General features: G+C 43.6%; 1 protein-coding gene across 1 annotated transcript; it reads left to right on the top strand.

Annotated features, from left to right (window-relative positions):
* Positions 1–6,162: 6,162 nt before the first annotated feature.
* Positions 6,163–20,158, top strand: RBX1 (ring-box 1). The gene is made up of 5 exons (XM_057742246.1): positions 6,163–6,320; positions 8,202–8,280; positions 12,765–12,835; positions 16,211–16,296; positions 19,112–20,158. The coding sequence occupies exons 1-5, from the start codon at positions 6,243–6,245 to the stop codon at positions 19,122–19,124; spliced, it is 327 nt and encodes a 108-aa protein (XP_057598229.1). The 5' UTR covers positions 6,163–6,242; the 3' UTR covers positions 19,125–20,158.
* Positions 20,159–21,749: the final 1,591 nt, after the last annotated feature.

Below are 21,749 nucleotides of genomic sequence, written 5' to 3'. Positions count from 1 at the left end.
ACTTTTATTGTGTGGTTTTATGTTTTATATTTAAGTTTATGATACATGTTGAGTTAATTTTTGTACAAGGTCAAGGATTTTGTTTGTTTGGTTGGTTTTGGTTGCCTGTGAATGTCTACTTACTCCAGCACCATTTGTTGAAAATGTTCTTTTTTCCACTGAATTGCTTTTGCACCTTTTTCAGAATTTAGTTGGGCATTTTGGATGGGTCTTTACCTGGGTCTTCTGCTCTGTTCCATTAATCTGTCTATTCCTCTACCAACAGCACAGTCTTGATTACTATAGCTGTATGTCTTTTTTTTCCCCCAGATCTTTATTGGAGTATAATTGTTTTACACTGTTGTGCTAGTTTTCACTGTACAGCAAAGTGAATCAGCTGTATTTATACATATATCCCCATAACCCTCCCTATGAAGTCTCCTCCCACCCTCCCTGTATCAGTCCTAAAGGCAGGTAAAGTAATACCTCCCGTTTCAGTCCTCCTTTTCAAAACTGTTTTAGCTATTTCAGTTCCTTTGCCTTTCTACATAAATTCTAGAATAATTTTATCTGTAACTAAAAAAAATTTTTTTTGGTGGGATTTTGATAGGAATTGTGTTCAACTTTATCAATTTGGTGAAAATCGACATCTCTACTATGTTTAATCTTTCATTCCTTGAACACAGTATGTCTCTTCATTTATTACAAAATTTTGGGGGGAATTCCCTGGCAGTCCAGTGGTTAGGACTTGGTGCTTTCCCTGCGGGGGCCCAGGTTTAATCCCTGGTCAGGGAACTAAAATCCCGAAAGCTGCACGGCATGGCAAAGAAAAAAAAGTCCCCAAAAGTTGTTTCTTTGTTTTTTTTGTTTTAATTTTTCTCATCAGTACTGTTTAGTTTTAAGCATACAAGTCCTAACATGTTTCATTAGATTTATAACTTTTTTTTTATGATTACAAATGGCATAGTTTTTAATTTCTGTCATGTTCATAGCTTGTACATACAAATACAATTAATTTTTATGTTTTTTTGTAGCATGTGACCTTGTTGATCCTACATATTAGTTCGAAGTCTGTTTTAATTCCTTGAAATTTTCTACACAAACTATGTGTCATCTGAAAATAGGACTGTTCTGTTTCCGATCTGTATGCCTTTTATATGGTTCCCCCCACCCCACCCCCCACCCTTTATTGGACTGGCTAGAAGTTCCAGTGTTATATTGAATAAACGATTGAGTAGTTTCTATCGTTTTATCTCCCATTTCAGTGACTTTTCTTCTTTGTCACTTCCATTCTGCTGTTGAGCCTATCCACTGAGATACTTCAGTTATAAAATTTTTCTGTTCTAAACTTTCCATTTGGGTCTCCTTTATCTCTTCTGTTTCTTTGCTGAGGTTTTCTATTTTTCTCATTTGTTGAAGAATTTTCATCGTTGCTGGTTTGAAATCTTTGTCAGACAGTTCTAACAACCATCATCTTGGTGTTGGCATCTATTGATAGCCTTTTTTCATTCACTTTTAGATCTCACAGTTCTTGGGACGTTGAGTGATTCTCAACGAAAACTGGACATCTTAACGTTATTTTATGAGACCCTGGATCTTTTTAAAATCTTCCTTTTTCAACACTGCTCCAGCAAGGGAGGGCAGAGTTAGAAGTCCAGATTCCCCAGTTAGTCCCCATTAATAGCCAAAGGTGGGGGTGCTCATTACTACTGGGCAAGGGTGGGAGTTCCATCTCCCCACATGGTCTCTACTGACACTGTAGTGGGGGTTGGGCAGCTCATTATTGCTGGGTGATGGGGAAAGTCCTAACTCTCCATCAAGCCTTCTCCAACACCACTCCAGCAGGGAGGGGAAGGTGCCTCATTACTGCTGGGAGTGGAAGTCTAGACCCTTCATGGTCCCTTCTTACACCACAGGTGTAGGGGAGCTTGTTACCACCTGGAAAGTTCCAGCTCCCTAATTGGCCTACATCACCTGGTTACAGACTTGTGAGCTGTACAGTCTAGGCTCCCCACCTGGCTCTGCTGGCATGGGTGGGAGTGAGGCCACTTTTTTTCCTGTGTTGTTTGAATGGAGTAGAGCAGTTATTGACTAAGAGTTTTCTGTCTGCTAGAGAAAGCAGCCTGTTGTTGCTGCTGTTTTGTCTGCACTCACTGGCATTTGCAGGTTGCCACCTTTTTCAGCTGTAAGACAGGGATATACTAGGTAAAAAGAAAACCTAGGGAACTCACTATCATGTCATTCCTTAAGTCCTGAGGTCCCTAGCTGGTCTGTCCTCTTCTCTCCATCTTTCAGAGTCTTATGTTTCAAAAAAATATTTCTTATCCAGGGATTTTAGTTGTACTTAGAAAAACAGGAAAAAGGTATGTCTACTGCATCTTCCCAGAAGTGGAAGTCCTGCCTAGCACTTTTGAGAAAGGCATATCTGACCATGGGACTAACTGGTTAAAATCCTTCAAAGGTTTCTTATCACTGAGGAGAAAGACCAAAACCCTTTGCCTGGCTCTCCTGAACGTTCTTGCAAGACCTGGCCCACACCAGTGGTAAATGTTTAACAACTGACTCTAGGAGGGTAAGGGGACGGACCCCTGGTTTGTAAGTGCTTGCTGATTTCCATGTGTAAATACTACAGCTACGGCCAATTTCAAGCTACCAACTTATGGAATTGGGAAGAGATACTAACAATTGATTCTTGTTCACGCTTCTGCTCTTCATACTCCAGCCATTCCAGGCTTCTTTACGAGTGTACTACGCATTCTACGCTTCCAACCCCTTCTGCATGCTGTTGGCTCTACCTGGAATGCCACCTTCTTGCACACCCCTCAGTGTGTGTGAATGCTGGAGCCAGCTTGCGTCATCTTACAGGAGCAGTTGTTAAACTTTCAGGAACTTTGTATTCTGACTGCTAAAGCTACAAATCAGGGCTGCTTTTTTTTTTTTTTTTTTTTTTTTTTAACATTAACCAGCATACCACTGCATCCACTCCTTTTTGTCTGGCTCTCCTTCAATCTCAAACCATTTCCTCTAAGAGGACTTCCCCCACCCTCCAGACTGTCCTTCTGCTTCAAGGCACCCTACTTCCTCTTTCCTAAAATTCACTGGAATTATCATTAACTGACTATCGCCTCTCTTGCTACACATCAAAAGTTCAATGATGAAAGGGGACTTTTGCAAGTACGCAAAATATCAGATACCTTTTTATCTAGATCAGTATGGTATAGTTGACACACAGCAGGTTCTGTGGATATTTTAGAAATATTTGTTGAATGATGAATGGATGGATTAACTGAATAGAACTAAAGTAAAATTATGAAGGATAGGAATCTGTATGGGGTCTACAAAGTTTTCTTAGGTTTATGCAGCAGGATCTAGTATATAGAACACCATGACCAATCATCATAGCAAGATAAATCTCCAAAGGAGAGATCAGCACATGAGGTTTTCATAGCTTAATGGAACTGCCCCACTGTAGCTCTTTACAAAACAAACAACTTGTAAATTCTTGCTGCTTCCTCTCTTGTATCTCTACAATACCTTCTTCCTACAAAGCTTAAAAACTTAAAAAAACTTAAATAAGATTATGTCACTGTTAGTCCTCTCCCCTACTTTATTCCTCCAATGCCTTCCCATAATATCTGCAATAAAATCTCTACGTGATCTGGCCCCTGTCTGCCTGTCCGACATCTCTTACCACACTCCCCTTGCTCAATAAGCTTCAAATTTATTCATTCAGCACATACTGAGCACCTACAACTTACCAAGTACTGTTCTAGGAGAATCTGTTACCAATAAAGAAAACAATAAAAAATCCCCTCTCTTGGTGGAACACACAAAAAACAAACCTAATAAATGAGTAAATGAAAAAATATGTTAGAAGGTACTTGTACCATTAAAGAAAAGAAGAAAAGTACATTAAAATGAACCCCTCGGACTTCCCTAGTGGCGCAGTGGTTAAGAACCCGCCTGCCAATGAAGGGGACACAGGTTCCAGCCCTGGTCCTGGAAGATCCCACATACTGTGGAGCAGCTAAGCCCCGACCGCCACAACTACTGAGCCTGAGCGCTAGAGCCTGTGAACCACAACTACTGAGGCTGTGTGCCACAACTACTGAAGCCCGAGAGCCTATAGCCCGTGCTCCACAATAAGAGAAGCCACAGCACAAGAAACCCGTGCACCACACAATGAAGAGTAGCCCCCACTCACTGCAATTGAGAAAGCCCGCGCGCAGTAACAAAGACCCAACACTGCCAATAAATAAATTAAATAAATAAATAAATTTATTAAAAAAAAAGGCAGAAGCCCTTGTAAAGACTTCAGCTGAGATGTTATTCCTCTTAAGGGCCTTATCTAACCACCCAATTTAATGTTGCTTCCATCTCCCCTTCAGCCTCATGACTTTGCCTGCACTTTTGATACCTGATATTTTTTGATTTTTTTTAAATGTTTTTGTTTTGTTTTGTTTTTTGGGTTTTTTGGTTCTTCGTTGCTGCATGCAGGCTTTCTGTAGTTGTGGCTTACAGGCTCTAGAGCGCAGGCTCAGTAGTTGTGGTGCACAGGCTTAGTTGCTCCAAGGCATGTGGGATCTTCCCCGCCCAGGGCTCGAACCCATGTCCCCTGCATTGGCAGGCAGATTCTCATGCACGGCTCCACCAGGGAAGTCTTTGATATGTTTATTTGTTGACTTGTGTATTATTTCACTACGGGGAGTTTGACTTCTTCATCACAGTGTCTCTCCTATTTATAACAAGACCTGGTACATACTCAATGAATTTGTTGAATGAAGGATAAATATGTGCTCGATTTACTAGAAACCCTTAATTTACTCTGGGTTTCTACTGTTTCTGCAGAAGCACAATAAATAAGGTGACATAACTTATAACATGGAATCATTAATTCAACAAAACTTGGGCTTAGAAAAACGTTGTAAGTTTCCTATAATGCTTTAAGATCTCACACAATTTTTCTCTATTCTAGTCTGTTTAAAGCTGTTGGTGGTGTTTTCACAGATGTGTTGTTCTTGTTTATGATTAAGACAAGGAAACAAACCCTACTTCTGGTTTAACAATGGAGTCAATACAATCCATCACTCTGCTATTTTCCTTTAATAGAAAATATGAGATTTGAAATAAGCCAATACAAGATTTAAGAGTGATGTAGCAGATTCATACCTCTGCAAGGTCAGAGATGAAAGAAGGGGGGCCTGGTCTAGAAACGGGAGGGTGCCAGAAAATACAGGTGCTTTGGCTGGGAAGGAATGACCAGTAAGATAAGTGACAAATGCCTCACACAAATACTTCAAGAAGTACAGTGACTGCAGATGTGATCATAGCGCAACGAGAGGAAAGAGGATGGAAATTAAGGAGAAACATGACCAAGTGAGCAATGGGAAGTATGTGCTCAAGTGAGTGAAGCTGAAATCGTGCACCTCAACTAAATGCCATTTCAGGTCGTACTGGTACTTGAGGTGGGGTGAGGCTGGCATCTCCCAGGCTCCCAAGCCTCCTCCGTCCACCTATTTCAAGTGGGCAGGTGAAGGCAGGGCTGGAGAATGTCCGCTCAGTTTGGTCCTGGGGAGGACACATGGCCAGGGGTTGGGGAGGACACATGGCCAGGGGTTGGGGTGAATCTTAGGTCTCCCCATCGAATCCTGAGTCTTTCCCGAAATGGAATCAGGACACCAAACGGAGTCTCAGGCCTCCCAGGGAGGGTAGCACCTCGGGCCGGGATCGGAAGCGGGTCAGGATCTGGAAAGACCAGTGTGACGACTCGGGTTTCGGCAGTAGGAGACGGGACTCCCACCCTCGCCCCTTCCCCGGAAGAACACGACGAGGACCCGCGGGCAGTGGAGCTGCGCGGCGCCGGGGAAAGCGAGGCGGGGCCGGTGCTGCAGGTCGCGCGGCCCAAGCGGAGGAAGCAGCCGCCGCCCCAGCTGAGGGAGTGTGGCCGGGGGCTTCCCGGGGGAGGGCGGCAAGAGCAAGTCCTTTCGAACGTTTCCACCCGGCTCGCTCACGTCGGCCCGGCCCCGCCCGGCCCCGCCCCAGCCGCTCTGGCCACCGCCTCCTCCCTGCCGACACGGGGTGGGGGGGTGGGGAGAACCAGCGCCCGCGCCTTTAAGAGGCGTGGCCACATGCTCCGCCCCCACCTGCCCCTCGCGCGCCAGTGAGGGGTGGGGTGCGGGAGGAGGTGCCGCGGCGGGAGGGGGAGCGAGGCGTGCGCTAGCGCGCAGGCGCAGTAGCCGGGCGACAGACCGTGTGTTTCCAAAATGGCGGCAGCGATGGATGTGGATACCCCGAGCGGCACCAACAGCGGCGCGGGCAAGAAGCGCTTTGAAGTGAAAAAGGTTGGGTCTCGCCAGCGCCTTCCTCAGGGAAGCTAGAGAGGCGCGGATCTGACTGGCAGGCCCGAGGATGACCAAGGCGCGGAGGAAAGGGCTTCATTTCAGGGCGTTCCTGGGACAGGGTACCACGAAAGGAAGCCGGGGGGCAGGTCTTAGGGTTGATCGGCGTGACTGCGGCCCACTGTCAGTGGTAGTATTGGTTTCGTTAGGAGGCTGAGGGGCCAATCACGGAGGTGCTTATTGAGATACGCGCGGTTGCGGCTGGGCTGCAGGAGCCAAGCGCGTGAGCTGTCACTGGAGTGGTGGAGGGGTGGGGAAGGAGAGGGTGGGGTGGGTGGAAGGGGGAGTCGGAGCGCTGCGGTGGGTGGAGGATGGGGCAGTGCGGCGAAAGCCGGGAACCTGAGGTTCTACCGCATTGGAGGCTCTGAGGACCCGGGCTGGTGATCTCCGTGCCCCGCCCCTGTCCGAAGCTTGGGGTCCCTATGAAGGACCCCGATCGGGGCCTCGCCTAATCGAGGCCTCCATTAGCCTCTTTAGTCCTCACCGCTGTCGAATTAAAGTGTCTCGAGTGTAACTCTTGGCTCCTCTGAGAGGTCTATTGGTTTGTCACACAGCCGCCCCAGTCCTGTGGTCGTATCCAGAATCCCCCTTTCCAAAAAAAAAGAAAAATCATGGTGGAATTTGTTAAGAAGAAAATGCGAGCCCAAATCGTGTGTTATGTAGGGAGGGTTGAGTTCTAGTTGCGAACGTCCTGGTAAAAGTGTGAAAGCAGAAATGTGGAACGTGTCTTTTTGCATGAAATGCCTCATAGTTGTTTGCCAGCAGTTTGGGAGAAAAACGCCGATTCCCACCGACCATAAAACAAATCTGTACCTAATGAAGACTCTGAAATAGGGAAGATGTTATTCCTGGAACACTTGGCTAAACCCTGACAGTATTCCCCCTGCTAGTGCTTTTTGGCGTTTCATTGTGGCCACTGCACACTCAGTTACAGCCAGCAGCCATATTGAAGAATAGCAGCAGGATTTTTTTCCTCCAAGTGTGAGAAGTGCTGAAGAAGTTACTAGACACTGAGAATCAGGCTTGAAAGAGATGAAGGTTTGGGAAGTGGCACCAAATTCGTGGATGAAAGCGAGTTTGGGGATATTTATAATTGCAGAAGCCAGAAGGTTGAATTACTTAAATACTACTTATAGATAAACTCTTATGGAAGTTTCCTTAACTAAATAGAACAGTCTGAGCAGGTAAAAGTTGAGAACAGTTTATTTGATGATAGGAACTAAACAAAAGTCTAGTGAATTCTAGAGTTTGTTGTGCAGTTATCGGGTAAGATTTAAGTGATGACCTTGTTCTGTGTACTGATGGGGAATTAGTTATCCAGCTTATCCCACGATTACCCGTTTTATGATCCAATCATTGTCTTAGTTCATTCTGTTCCGATCTTCCAAAGTTGCCTTGAAGAGCAGATATTTATTTATGCAGAAATTGAGCTCTTCTGCAGCTGCCAGGAGAACCTGCACAGTAATTCAAGTTTGTGATTATTAGACCTAAAACAGGCACTTATAAATTATTCCTGATTTGTTTACATTGATATGGCTGACTAAACTGTAGGAAAAAATAAAATTAAAAGATGACGTTCATTTCTGTGTTCATATACTCAACTGTTTGGAGGATGGGTGTGCATACGTGTAGCCTATTCTTGCTCTCTGATGTAATAAATAAGAGTAATGTTAGTAACATCTAGAAGCTCTTTTGTTTAGTGGTCCTTGTGGCCAAAAAGATAGTAACTGTTACATGAAATCCTAGAGTGTGTGTGTGTGTGTCTCTCTATGCTCGTGTTACCAGGAGAGTGGAGTGCATTGTTCCCCCTTTTTCTCTTTGCAGTGGAATGCGGTCGCCCTGTGGGCCTGGGATATTGTGGTTGATAACTGTGCCATCTGCAGGAACCACATTATGGATCTTTGTAAGTAATTGGAGGAGGATGGGAGGAAGTTGAGAAGGTTACAGAGATTGCGGCTATCCTGATGTGACCAATTTTCTTCTTCACAAGGAGATATAAAGTGCAGTCAGAGCACTTGGGGTCTTCTGCATCTAGTCCATTGTGTGTGTTGGAAATAGAGTAGTTTTTTATGATGTCCTGCAGGCATACGCATCTCTCAGAATAAATCTGCTCAATCTAAAGAAGGCAAAGCCACATTTAGAATGAACTGTGGACACAGAGGTACTGTCGATTATATCCTCTCTATTTCCCATCTTGTAACCAGACTCAAAGGCAGAAATAGTGAAAGAAAGAAAATTAACTTTGAGCTAAAATGTTCTGTCAGAGTAATTTTTTCTGGGGAAGATTTGTGAAGAAAAGAAGCCTGAGTATGGATTTTCAGTGTTAGTCCCAAGTGTAGTTAAGAGGACATCACTGCCGACATCTAAGTAGGCAGTTAATTGTTCTAAAGAAATTTCATTTAAATTTCCACATATTTCATTACACATAGTGGTCAACACATAGTAGGTTTGATTATAGCTGTTGATGGACTTAGTATCCTTGTAGTAATAGGGGCAAGAATGTTGAACACACCAGGAACACTTGAAGTTACTATCTAGTACCATCCAGGTACTGAAATGGTTTGTTATTGAGATCAGAAATAGCACAAAGAAATTTCAGCTTCCTAGAACTGAAATTATAACTTATTTTTTAAATGGCTTACCTGCCTCTTCAGCTTTATCTTGAGCCACTCTCCTGCTTACTCTGGTAGTTCCTCTGACTTTCTTTCCATTCTTGAAGTGTCCATGCTCTTGTTTAGAGCCCTTACATATCCTGGTTCCTCTGCTGGAATGTTTTCCACCTCTTCTCGCCCCATCTTTGTCTAACTCAGCACTGTCCAATCTAAATGTAAGCCACAAATGCGAGCACATATGTAATTTAAAGTTTTCTAGTACTCATATTAATAAAGTTAAAAGAACTAGATGATTTGTATTTCATTTATCCTACTGTATCCAAAATATTTTTATTTCAACATGTAATCAGTATTTTAAAGTGGTATATTTTACATTTTTTAGGTACTAAGTCTTCAAAGTGTATTTTACACTTCCAGCGCATCTCATTTCAGACTAGTCACATTTCAAGTGCTGAGTAGCCACACGTGGCCAGCGGCTACTTTATTGGGCAATGCAGAACTAACCCATAGTTGGTCTTCAGATCTCACCTTGAACATGCTCTCGCTGTACTTACATACACACAAACACAAGCTATGACAGTTCTGTTAAATATTTCCAAGACATCCTATAGATTCCTTTGTAGCAGTCATTTAATTTAGTTGGTTCTTTACAATTCCATGTTATTTACCACTGTGTCCCTAAGCATCTAGCATAGTGTCTAGTACATAATAGGTTCTCACTAGATATTTGCTCAGTGAATAATAAAAACAAAATAGGGGATTAATCTGTGATCTTTGCAACTTAGAAAGCACAAATCAAATATTTTGTGTTGCAAAGCAGTCGTGGCGTGTGTTGGTAGTTTACTGCCCTTGGTTTCTTTGAGTTTTGACCCTGTTTACCTTTTCACACAACAGTCAAAACAGATCAGCAGCTGCCATGACGTTTAATGTAGATAGAAGGGACCCATCACAGAAAAACACATGCGCAGTTTTAAATGTGCTTGGGTGGGGTTTTTGATTATGTGCTTGCCAATTTCTTACTGTGCATTTTCACAAGGAGTTGTGCCCAGAGAAATTTTTACTTCCTTGGGGCTCTCTTCTGTAAATACTTAATGATTTTATATAATCCTTTTTTTTTTAACCTCTGTATTTAAGTCATCGTGTGGCTCTCTAGATGCAAGAGAATGCACTTCTTGGGAACATGGTGACAGACAAAGGCCATTGATATTCTGTCTTCTCTTAGTGTTGAATGCTTGAGGGGTTGGTGTGGGCTTTTAGTTAGACACCTGCTTTATCATATATTTTAAATGACAGGTGCAGAGGTAGAACGTTGAGTTCCTGTAACAAACAACTGAAGTATTTTCAAGTCATGTCTTTTATTCATTCGATGAATATTTATATCCTGGGCATTTTGCAAGGCTCCAAGATAAAGGCTGAGGTCAGGTCTTTACCCTTATGAAACATACCCTTCCGTTTATTACAGACACTAAAAAGAAATCTGATTGCCACAACTGGATTTGTCTTCCTCTCAAAAATAGATGAATTATGATTCCTGTAAAAAGACTTTTTGCTAAAGATGAAAAAAAAGAATTTTGTTTTAGCAATGGCCATTTTCTAATAAATTCTGGTCTGGCATTAAATGAATAATTATATACAGAGCCGTAAATAAATGAGTGATCATGGCTGTGCTCCAGTTGAATTCACCCACAAAGCATTCTTGGTCTGAAGACTTCCTCTTTGGAATCCAGACTGATACTATATGCCCTACTGTAGCTTCCTACTTACTTTGCATTGCCCTGTTTCTTGGTTCTTTTAAAGAATTGCTGAAATACACAATCTGCTAGGTGTAATTTTCTCCATTGCCTCAGGTAATCTTGTTCCAGGTGGAGGGGGCATCCAGAAGTGCTTACACCAGTCTTTGCCCATAAGTTAGTCTTTTCCTAAAACTACAGCTCCATCAATGTTTTCAAAGTATGAAATCTCTTCACTTCCAAGAAGGAGCCATTGCTTCCTTAGCAGTCCTCTGGTTGCAGTGCTCTTGTATTGAAGTGTAAAAGTCTTCAAGCTCTGTAAGTCACATGAAATGAACTTATGCCTTTGCTGGAGTCTGATGGGAACCTGTTGTGTGCTGTTTTTTTGTCTGCTCAAGGCTGACAGTGAACAATTCCTTCCCCTGTTTAAACAAATAACTAAACCCCTATGCTCACTCTCTGGACCAAAAGCTGGAAAACACTTTATCTTTGAGAACATTTTACACTTGTTTTTAGTAATTTTTCATGCCTTACCCCCTTTTGTCTGACATTCTAGATTGCAATCCTATTTCTGATCTTTTTTTATTATTATTAAAGTATAGTTGATTTACAGTATTAGTTTCAGGTGTACAGCATAGTGATTGAATGTTTTTGTAGATTATAATCCCTTTAAAGTTATTATAAAATATTTGCTATATGCCCTGTGCTGTACAGTATGTTTTTGTTCTTTGTTAGGAATTTTCTGATAAAGAATAAATGTATATTTGGCCCCCGTTCTCTCTATTTATAGAAGTGTTTTTTGTTTGCTTATTCAAGTACTGAGAGCCTACTTTGCACTTGGCATAGAAAGACAGCCCCTTAAAAATACGTAGACCTAGAACAATTTAGACATGGTAGTGTACCTCGAAACAGTTTCATTATGTGCCTCTTACTTAGCTAATTTCTTAATATACAGTCCTCATCTAAGTGAGAGGATCTGACTTGAAGGACATCAGATTCTATCTCCTCTGCCATCTCTTTGAATAGGGTACATTCACAGCCCCAATACATTCTTGAATATACAGCACAGATCGTAGATTCTCCATTTTTATCAGAAGGAAAACCAGTTATTCTCTTTGTGGTGTGAATCTGGATAGCAAAAGCAAGTTCTGTGATTTCAGATTCTTTGCCTTTCGTATTTTTGAAGGGTGGGGGAAAAACCATTATGGTTTATCTCTTCCCCTAAGACCAAATATACACATTAACATCTCAGCACTACTTTCTTACAGTTTTACTATTTCCCACCTATGGAACTTTGAAGTAATTGTCTCCTATTAAATAGTCTTTCCTGAAGCTTTTTATTCTTCAGTAGGGAGACTCCATTTAGTTACCACCTGCAGAGAAAGCAAATTACACATCAGTAATTCCTGTTCTTTGAATATTTATCCCCAGTAGAGCTTTACTCGTCCGTTCTTGATTCCAGTCAGATTTTTATTCCATTTAAGTCCCCCCCATCCCCTTTAGGAAACTGATATTTGGATACATTTGCGGTAATTTGCTCCACTCATCAGTCAGAATCACCTTGGGCGATAAGCATGGCTGAGTGGTGGTCCCAGACCTCCAACCCGTCGGTCTCACAGGTTTGCTGTGTGGACAGTGTTTTTAGGACTTGAGTTTTGATGTCCTCATGCAGAGCACACTCTGCACTTTACCACAGGCCTCTTCACCGCCTTTTACTCACTCTGTCCCGACTCACATATGTCTGCCTGATTCCTTTAGGGACTGGAACTTGTCACCCAGCTGGGCTCTCATGTGGCAAACCTGGGTGTTGTGAGGGCCTGAGAGGAAGAATAGAAAGACGATGCCAGTTCTTAGAACAGTAAGAGTTATGAGGTGGCTTTGAGAATGTGCTAAATTTACCAGATTAGGAGGAATCACTGTCATTTGGACAAGTCACTACCCCCACCCCCAGTTGTGTCACCGTGTAATTGTGCAGGTAGGGCAGCTGTAGGTGAAAAGGTTGTCACTCCTGGGGTCCAGTGACCTTGTTGCTCTTGTTCCCACAGGCATAGAGTGTCAAGCCAACCAGGCGTCCGCTACTTCGGAAGAGTGCACTGTTGCATGGGGAGTCTGTAACGTAAGGAAACATCTTTCCCTGTCAGCATGGCTTGTAAACATAGTACCACTTTTCCTCCTTTGCCGGTCTTGAAATTAACTAGGAAAAAAAATGACTAGCCCACCTTTCTCCCAAAAGGTACACAAATAGTTTAAAAGAAAAAAAAAAAAGATTTTTAAGTCATTGTACTATTGGCCTGTTATAGGGTAAAAATCATTAGTTATTGCAGAGGCACTAGTTTGTCTTAATTATAAAATGTACCAACTTTTGTCAGTAACATTGTGGGGACTCATCTTTAGGAGTTGCCCTTGAAGCCTGTGGCACAGTCTGGAATATTCTGTTAGTGGAAATCTTTCTTAACAGATTTTTAAAAGGATAGGTGTCTTGTGGAACTAAGGTGAATAGAGTGTTCATGTGTATATGTGTTTTAAGTGTGGCAAATGTAGTAAGTTAGGATTTGGGGTTTTTTGTTTTTTTGTTGTTTTTGTGGCACACGGGCTTAGTTGCTCCGTGGCATGTGGGATCTTCCTGGAGCTGGGATCGAACCCATGACCTCTGCATTGTCAGGCGGATTCTTAACCACTGCGCCACCTAGGAAGCCCGGGGTTTTTTTTTTCTTTTGGCGCACGGGCTTAGCTGCTCTGCAGCATATGGGAACTTCCTGGAGCAGGGATTGAACTCATGTCCTCTGCATTGACAGGCAGATTCCCAACCACTGCGCCACCTAGGAGGCCCATCCGGGGTTTTTTTTTTAATGTGGCTCATGCCAGAAATGTTTTGTGCAGCATCGTTGGACTGAATGTACAGCCTTCCAGGGAGTGACAGCTGTGAAGGATAATAGACATCAAATATGTTATTTCCAGCACGTTAAAAATTCATCCTTATAGCCATGTAGTCCCAGTCATATGAGCTAAAATTGTCCTGTCCAGGCATCCTGTGCCCAGGGGACGGAGGGCTCCCAGCATGACACAGGCCTAAGAAGTCAGACTCTGGAGTTAGACCACCATTCCCTGTCTCTATGACTTACTAGCTAGGCAACTTCAGGCAAGGTATTGGCCTCTCTAAGCCTCGTGTAACATGGAGCTGATGGTAGGCTGCATAACGTCACAATCAGGACGAAGAGACTTTATGTTAAAAAGTGCTTAGAGGAGTTCAGGGTTTTGGGGGACATGAGCCACCCATCTCCTTGCATGATCCTGCAGTAAACCTTTCACTGCTCAAAAAAAAGAAAAAAAAAAAGTGCTTAGAACACCTCTCCCGCACCTGGTAAGCGTCTTTGTTAATAAATATGAATTTGGGGTGGCTGTGGTTCCTGAGGAGAGAACTATCAGTACTTTTCTCCCTCAGGGTGAGGCTCTCCTCCCAGCCCACAGCTTGTGGGGCACCGTCTCCATGCTGTCGGGGCCCCGTGGCCGTGTCCCAGCAGCCCCTGTTGGCCCAGGGACAGTGTTAGTCCTATACGGGGGTGAAGAACAAAGGACATCAGGCTCCTTGCTCTCCCTGGCATCCAGGCGTATACTAAGAACCTTGTCCCTTTGGTGGGAGGAAAAGGAGTGAGCTTCTCCTTAAATTTGGCTCAGGAGAGCCAAGCTTAGAGAGCCTGCCTCCAAGAAGAGCCGGCAGGTGTGCCTGAAACCATTGGACTAGTCCCAGGTTCTAGTGCTGGGTCTCCTACTAACCAGTTCTGTGAATTAGGCAAGTCACTTAACTCGTCTGGGTTTCAGTTTCCTGTCTGTAAAATGAAGATAATAATACCCGTCATGCTGGCTTGCCAGGGTTGCTGGAGGCAACAGTGAGGTAATAAATGTTTACAGATTTCCCGTAAAGTGTAAAGCACTAGGCAGTGTATTTTGAGACTGCTCGGTGTACTCATTAATATGTCTTAGATTGTGAACAGGAAGAAAGCCGGGATCAGGGGCGTTCAGGGATGCTGTCACCCGCCCTGCAGCCTCATTTGCAGCCCCTCTTTCCCTCCATCTTCGGAGGTTGGCTGGGGAGTACAAGGATCCTGTACTGCTGCAAAGCGCCTGATGGGGCAGCTGGGAGGTGGAGAAGGGTGTCTCACGTGCCCTTAGGTGAGCCTGTCCCCACCACCTGGGGATTGAGAAAAATGCCTCCACTTTCTGCCTTCTGGAAATTTCGTTTTTTCTCTTTTTCATGATGAGCTGTGTGAGCATTAGGAGGAAAGGGATCTTGCAACAGGCCATCGCCCTGGAGAGTCTTTGTGTTGTTGAGTAGCCCCAGTGCTAGCTGTGGGCTCTAGTCTCCGTCCCTGAATCCTGCTTGTCTGTCAACAGACAGTTGACAGATGATAATCTACGCTATGATTCTGCTTTCAGTTCCATGCGTGTTTGGGGAGACATACTGACCAGGGTTCAGGGCTGTTATCAGCCAAGCCCGCCAAAGCTTTCATGGTGTGTTGGGGTGTCAGCACGTCTCCCCTGTCCCCACCGTAGCTGACCCATGGTGGCTCAGATGAGGGGACTCTTGTTGTTGCCCCGTCCTACACTGCTCACATGAGCAAGGGTGGAGGGTGAACGTCCATTGCAGAGGTGCTGTGATTGGCATCTGCATGTCATTAGCTCACACCAAAAACTGCACACAGACTCCTTTTCCCCAAATTCGAAGGCCAACTCCTCGCTCCCTATCAGTTCCCAGTTGTTTATGGGTACTTTTGCCTTTTTTCTTCCTGTCTAGATCATGGAATAAGCCCTTTGATGCTCTTTCAGCTGTTTGCATGCAGTGTGCTCATTGTAATACTTCCTTTTACCCTAATTTTTTGTCTCATTCCTTTTTAAGACAGTCCCTCACCCACTAAAGGCTTGTTGAGTACCAAGCTGTTGTCATAGCAGTACATCTACAAACAAATCTGGATATAAAGTCCTTTGAGCAGAGTTGAGCTGGGTATGGGAGGTCGGGAAGGTGCCCATCTCAGGTCTGGGTGGGTGGCAGGGGTGATGCACTAGCTCTGCTCCTGGTTTCCTTGCTCCAAGGTGGGGAGGGCAGCTTGAGACCAAGAATGGGGAAGTTTGAAACCCGAGGGTGACTGAGGGCCTCCCTGCGTGAGTCCGAGGACAGTAAATGTCCCCTATAGGCTGAATGTGACCAGGGAGCCGCACTCCATCTTCCCTTAGGGAAAGAGAGCTCACTGCTAGAAACCCACCAGGCTTCCTAAATGCGTTCTTCCTTTTGTACGAATGATGTTTCATTGGACTTACCCTCTTAGGTGACCAAGATGCAACCCTTTGTTGATCTTTTGTCTCCCATTGTGTGTTGCCTTCCATTGTTCTCCTCCAGCCCCTGTGTGTAACCACCCCACTGCCCTTGAGGCAAGTCGTCAGTAGATAGCTGAGCCTACGCAGAATTACTTTTAATAAAATGTATCTTTTCTTCCAGCATGCTTTTCATTTCCACTGCATCTCCCGCTGGCTCAAAACACGGCAGGTGTGTCCGTTGGACAACAGAGAGTGGGAATTCCAAAAGTAGGTATCTCTGGGTGTTTTGACTTTGTGGTCAGTGCCATTCTTGGACTCACGTGAAGATGGAGGGTGCAGAGTCTCAGAAGATGGGGACGTGGGACAGGCCTTGTTTCATAAACTGGCATTTGGTTACTTAGACAGGGACTCATCTCTGTGGAAAATGCATAGGCGAACCCGCATTAGAAGCTTGCAGCCTGGAGTTTCGCAACCATCCAGGGTCTGTGATAGTAGAAAATATGAGAATTTGCAAACTGTTAAATATTTCCAAAATCACATCAGTAATAAGGCTCCAGGGACCAACTAATGTCAGGTGTCTTTGCTTTGGGCTAGAATTATATCCAACTGTCACGTTTCATTGGTTTAGCTCATACTGGTTCATTCTTACATAGTATTTATGACCATCTCAACTAAATCATTTTCACTGTTGCTGTTATTGGTAGTAGTATGTAAATAAAACGTGACATACAAATTTTCAGAAATTCAGACGGTCAAAGGGTATACCACAGAAATGAGTCTCTTACCTTGTTCTCATCTCTCTCCTGGAAGTGACCTTCTTAGCGGCTTACCTGAGCATCCTCATATATGTACTTGCAGGCGTTGGGGGCTGGCCAAATAGTTCATTCAGCTTTTTCTGTAAGATGTTATGGAATGAACTTTTTGGCCAACCCAACATTGGGTGGATATACATATAGAATTTTTTTGTATCTGTAGTAGTAGTTCCTAAAAGAGGAATTTCTGGTTAAAGACTATGTATGTTTTTATTTTTGATAGTGTCAGATTTTCCTTTCCCAAGGATATGCACAAATTCATAGTCCCTACAAGCAGTGAAGCACAAGGCTCTGTTCTCCATTTCTTGCCAATGTTCTGTTATCAAACTTTTCCGTCTTAGCTACTGACAGGTGAAAATTAGTATTCAGTTACATTTTTTTAAAATTTTGAGTTGTTGGGCTACTTTTTATATATTTTTTGTCTGTTATATTTTTCTGTGAAACGCTCTTTGTTGAATTTTCAGTCATTTTCTTGATCAAAATTTTAATGGAAAGAGGGATTTTTACTTAAATATGAGTTTTGACAAATAGAATAGTCTTATGTTTAAAAAACAATAAACAGGGTTCTTTAGTTTGTGAAATGTTTACAAATCCCTTGTTGGTACAGTTATTTTCTTTTTAGACTTGATTATTTATTTTGGTAAAGGAATTTGAAAGTCTTGTGAAATGCATGTTCATTCTTTAAGAAATCTGCCAAATACTCAATATCTTCATACCATCACACTCCTTTCAGCAAAGAATATGCTAAATAATGTGTAAGACATAAAAATGTATGAGACAGTCCTTCCCTGTCCTTGGGGAGCTTGCATTCTGACTGGAACCATGACATGTAATGCATGTCAAGGCAGAAGCACCTTTCTAAGTTCTCAGGAGGCCTTTGTAATTGGCTGTGCCCTAGAGCAGGCTCCAGGTTCCGTTTTGCACCAAAACTGTCTCACATAGCCCATTACATGTGCCCAGGGCTGAGCCTAAGAAGTGGGGGAAGTGAAGAATCCTCCTGTTGGGCTTTGAAACTGTCACTTTATCCAGCTGGTGACTTTGCCTGGCCATGATTATCAGTGCACTGGGAAAACAAATTCATAAGAAGCAAATTTCAACATGCTTTAATCTGATGGACAACTTCCGAGTTATTCTCCAGCCCACAATTCACACTGGAGCTCTACCCTGTGAGGACTTTTTTAGACAGTATTTAAGTGAATTTCTTACAAGAAATGCTTAAAGAATCTAGTAGCCCTTCTGGTTGATGGAAGGAAGCAGTGATGCAGAGTTGTAGTGCTCTGGTTTCCATCCACATAACAAAGTATTTTAATCAGAGGCAGACTGTCCACAAAGAACCATGACAAAAGATTAAATAAGATGATAATGAAGGATTTTGGGTTTAAGAAATACATTTAGGGACTTCCCTGGTGGTCCAGTGGCTAAGGCTCCACACTCCCCATCTAGGGGTCCCAGGTTCGATCCCTGGTCAGGAAACTAGAGCCCACGTGCCACAACTAAGAGTTTGCATGCTACGACTAAAATATCCCACATGCAGCCATGAAGATCCCGCGTGCAGCAACTAAGACCCAACGCAGCCCTATGAGTGAATGAATGAATAAATAAATAAATATTTAAAAAAGAAAAATCCATTTACATGTGCAAGAAATTTCCTACCCTTGTTTATAATCTTGCTACAGCCAACTTTTGGCTTCTGGGGAGGTCAGAAAGGACCTGAGATCCATACCTAGTTTCTCCACAGTCCTCTTTCTGCAGTGCTGAGTGTACTGGGTACTGTAATTGGAACTGCTGATAGATTTTGAAATTGAAGGCTGTTCACTTACTGTTCTCTGTATTTGCCTTACCCTGAACTTGTGTGAGTCCTGGAGTTGAGGTGAAGAGGCAGCCACAGATAGGGGAGGCTGAGAGTTCATGCTCTCTGAGCTGCTGCCTGAGTCCAGCACGTGGAGCTCCCTTTCACAGCCATGGGCTCTGACTTCTCCCTCTCGCCTCCCGGTTACTGCCTAGCATCTGCCTGGTAACTGGAAGGAGTCAGGTGGGTGTGGTTGAGTCCTATAGGGAGACCAGCAGTAAGAAGGGGGTGGAAAGTAAGATGTTACAGGGCCCGGTAAGATGAAAGGGCAGCGACCGGGGTCGTAACCCAGTCTCGGAGCACAATTGTGGCCACTTACTTCTTTTCAAAGTTTTAACCAAATTTGCGGCTATACTTAAGCAGATTTTATAGTCTCAAACAGGAAGCTACTAAGGAATTAATTAAATAATTTGTCTTTCAGGTATGGGCACTAGAGAAAGAAATTCTTCCATCAAGCTCAGCTATTTTCGTTATCCATTTAATGACCCGCCCTCCTGTTACTTAATTATAAATTAGATAGAACCGTGTCTTTTCTGCTTTGTCTTTTCAGTTTGCTGTTCCTGCAGCCATACTGTATTCTGTGTCAAATAAAATCCAGTTGGATTCTAGAACAGATGCTGTCTCTTGTGTATGTGAAAAAAGTGAGCATAAATAAGAGCCCCCTCTTCCTCGGTTGGAAAGCCAGCTTTTGAAAGTGAGATGTTTGTCCATTAGAGCCAGAGAAGATTTGTCCTGCGAGCACGTCTGTTGGTCGTGAGGAAGCCTGGTCCACAGTCTGGCTGCTGATGGCAGTCTTGGGTGAGTCGCCTCTGCTTCGAGCTCTTCCTGCTCTGTAGAGTGGCTGCTAAGGACTAAATGCCATCACGTGAGCACAGAAAGAGGCTTTGTAAACTGTAAGAATACTAGACAAATGTTAACTTTGTGTATGACATGTTGCTTTCTCTTCTTAGTTTAGAAAGGTAAACTTTGAAAAAAATCTAATATGTAACCTTGGCTGGCAAAGGAGTAATCTATGGACTCAAGTTGGGAATCAATGTCGTTTAAAATTGAGTTAACAGGAGAATTCAACTTTCCTTCCCCACAACCACCCTTTGCAGTTTGTTTAAAATGCCTTGGCCATGGAAAGAACTGCCAGTTCTAATGCTAATTCAATGGCTATATCGTCTAACTGAGAGGCAGGTTAGTTTACTGCAGTGGCTCTCAAAGTATGGGCTGAGGACTTCCGGGGGTGCCAGAAACCCGTTCAGGAGATTCACGAAGTTCCTCTTCTGACTGCGAGACTGTACGAGGCCACCTTTTCTTTATATTCTTCAACCATAGTATTGAATGAAGAAGCAGAGGTGAGACTCCAGCTGTCTTCTGTTAAACCAGATATAAAAGAGATTTGCAAAAATGTAAAACAATGCCACTCTTCTAATTTTTTGTTTTGAAAAAGTTACTTTTAATAAAAATATTTATGTTAACGTGATGGGTTTTTGTTCTTTTAAAATCTTTTAAATTTCTCAGTTTGATTTCCAATGTGGTAAATATCTATGGCTATAACCCACACGAAAACTCTTTGGGGTCTTCAGTTTTTAAGATCATAAAGGGATCCTGAGACTAAAAAGTTTGAGAACCGCTAGCTTGGTAATTAAGAACTTCAAAGTCCAACCTGGATCGAATCCAGCTCCCCCACTTCGCCATCACACAGAGCAAGTGCTCACGGAGAGGTGGCTACCGTCGCTGTTGCTTTAGGGCTACCACCCTCAGCAGAAATCCCCTCCTTTAAGCCCCTTTCAAGTGGTCATTCAAACTGCATGAATACTTTAGAGGTGAAGAACGCAGCACTTTTCACACAGATGGCATCACACGTTTGGAGAGCTCTGCTTGGGTGTTCATCCGGACCCTTGGGTATCCGAATCCAGCTTCTGCTTACGTCACGGGACATTTATGAGAGGGCCGTGGGCCTATGTCCTGTAATAGGAGAAAGGGATAGAGAAAGAGCTGGACCTAGGAGTGAATGAATAGAACTGGGGCATTGCTGCTGGGATTCTCCCTGCTGCTGTTTCACAGAGACAAGCTGCTTTTTTGTTTTTTGTTTTTTGTTTTTGGCTGTGCCATCTGGCTTGTGGGACCATAGTTCCCTGACAAGGGATCAAAAGTTTGCCCCCTGTAGTGGAAGCACGGAGGCCTAACCACTGGACTGCCAGGGAATTCCCAAGACTAGCTTCATGTATGGCAGGAAAACCTCGGATGCTGATGCATCTTCTGCCACCTCTTCTCCCACAGTTTCTGCCACGTGAGAGGGACTAACTCCAAGTCCTTTATTCCAAAAATCCCAGCTGTGTCAGGTGCCCACACTTGGGACTAATTGATAGAATATAGTGATGGCCTTGAGAAATTCAGAGTTGGAAGGTAAGGTGACAGTTCCCAGAAGAGTGGGAGTGGTGTGGGGCAGACGGAACAAGAGGTGTCTACATCTGCAGGACTTGCTTGGAAGTTTTTCTTACATTGAGCCAAAATGTCTCCTTGTAACACAATCCAGTCATTCTTGTGTTGCCTCATAAAACTGGTGGACATAAATTTTCCCTACGACATTAATGGAATTATTGGCTGAGTGCCTACTGTGTGCTATACAGAGAACACAGCTGAGTTAGACAAAGTCTTTTCCCTCAAATAGCTTACAGTCTAGGAGATGTTCTTAAAATGAATGAATGGTGGAAGTCATTTCTGGAGAGCTTGACAGGGCCCAGATCTGGGCTTGATCTGGATGTGCCCATTCTCTCCTAGATTCCTTCCGACAGCTCCTCTTCTTGAGTCTGTCCCTGAAGATGCTGTTCTCCGGGTTCTGCTCTGTCTGGGAGACCTCAGCCTCATGCATAGTCACCATGGTATGTGGGAACCCCCCAGGTGGGCTCCTGACAGTTGATCATGTGCATCTCTTCCCAAATCCACTCTTAGTAACCTCGTGTTGGTACCTTGAAATTGGCCACAGTGGTTGTATTTACACCACAGAATTGGGAAATGCTACAAATCAGAATTTCTTTTCTCCAGAGAGCCTGTTGTTAGTCATTTACCAG

Source organism: Hippopotamus amphibius, chromosome 7, assembly GCF_030028045.1.
Source record: "Hippopotamus amphibius kiboko isolate mHipAmp2 chromosome 7, mHipAmp2.hap2, whole genome shotgun sequence".
Classification (NCBI taxonomy): Eukaryota; Metazoa; Chordata; class Mammalia; order Artiodactyla; family Hippopotamidae; genus Hippopotamus; species Hippopotamus amphibius.
This window is presented reverse-complemented; position numbering and strand designations above follow the sequence as displayed.

Bases quoted from the DNA above. Each gene is read 5' to 3' on its own strand.
- RBX1 (XM_057742246.1), top strand. From the start codon at position 6,243: ATGGCGGCAGCGATGGATGTGGATACCCCGAGCGGCACCAACAGCGGC. The intron at 8,281-12,764 runs GTAAGTAATTGG...TTGTTCCCACAG, and splicing joins GAACCACATTATGGATCTTT to GCATAGAGTGTCAAGCCAAC. The intron at 12,836-16,210 runs GTAAGGAAACAT...CTTTTCTTCCAG, and splicing joins TTGCATGGGGAGTCTGTAAC to CATGCTTTTCATTTCCACTG.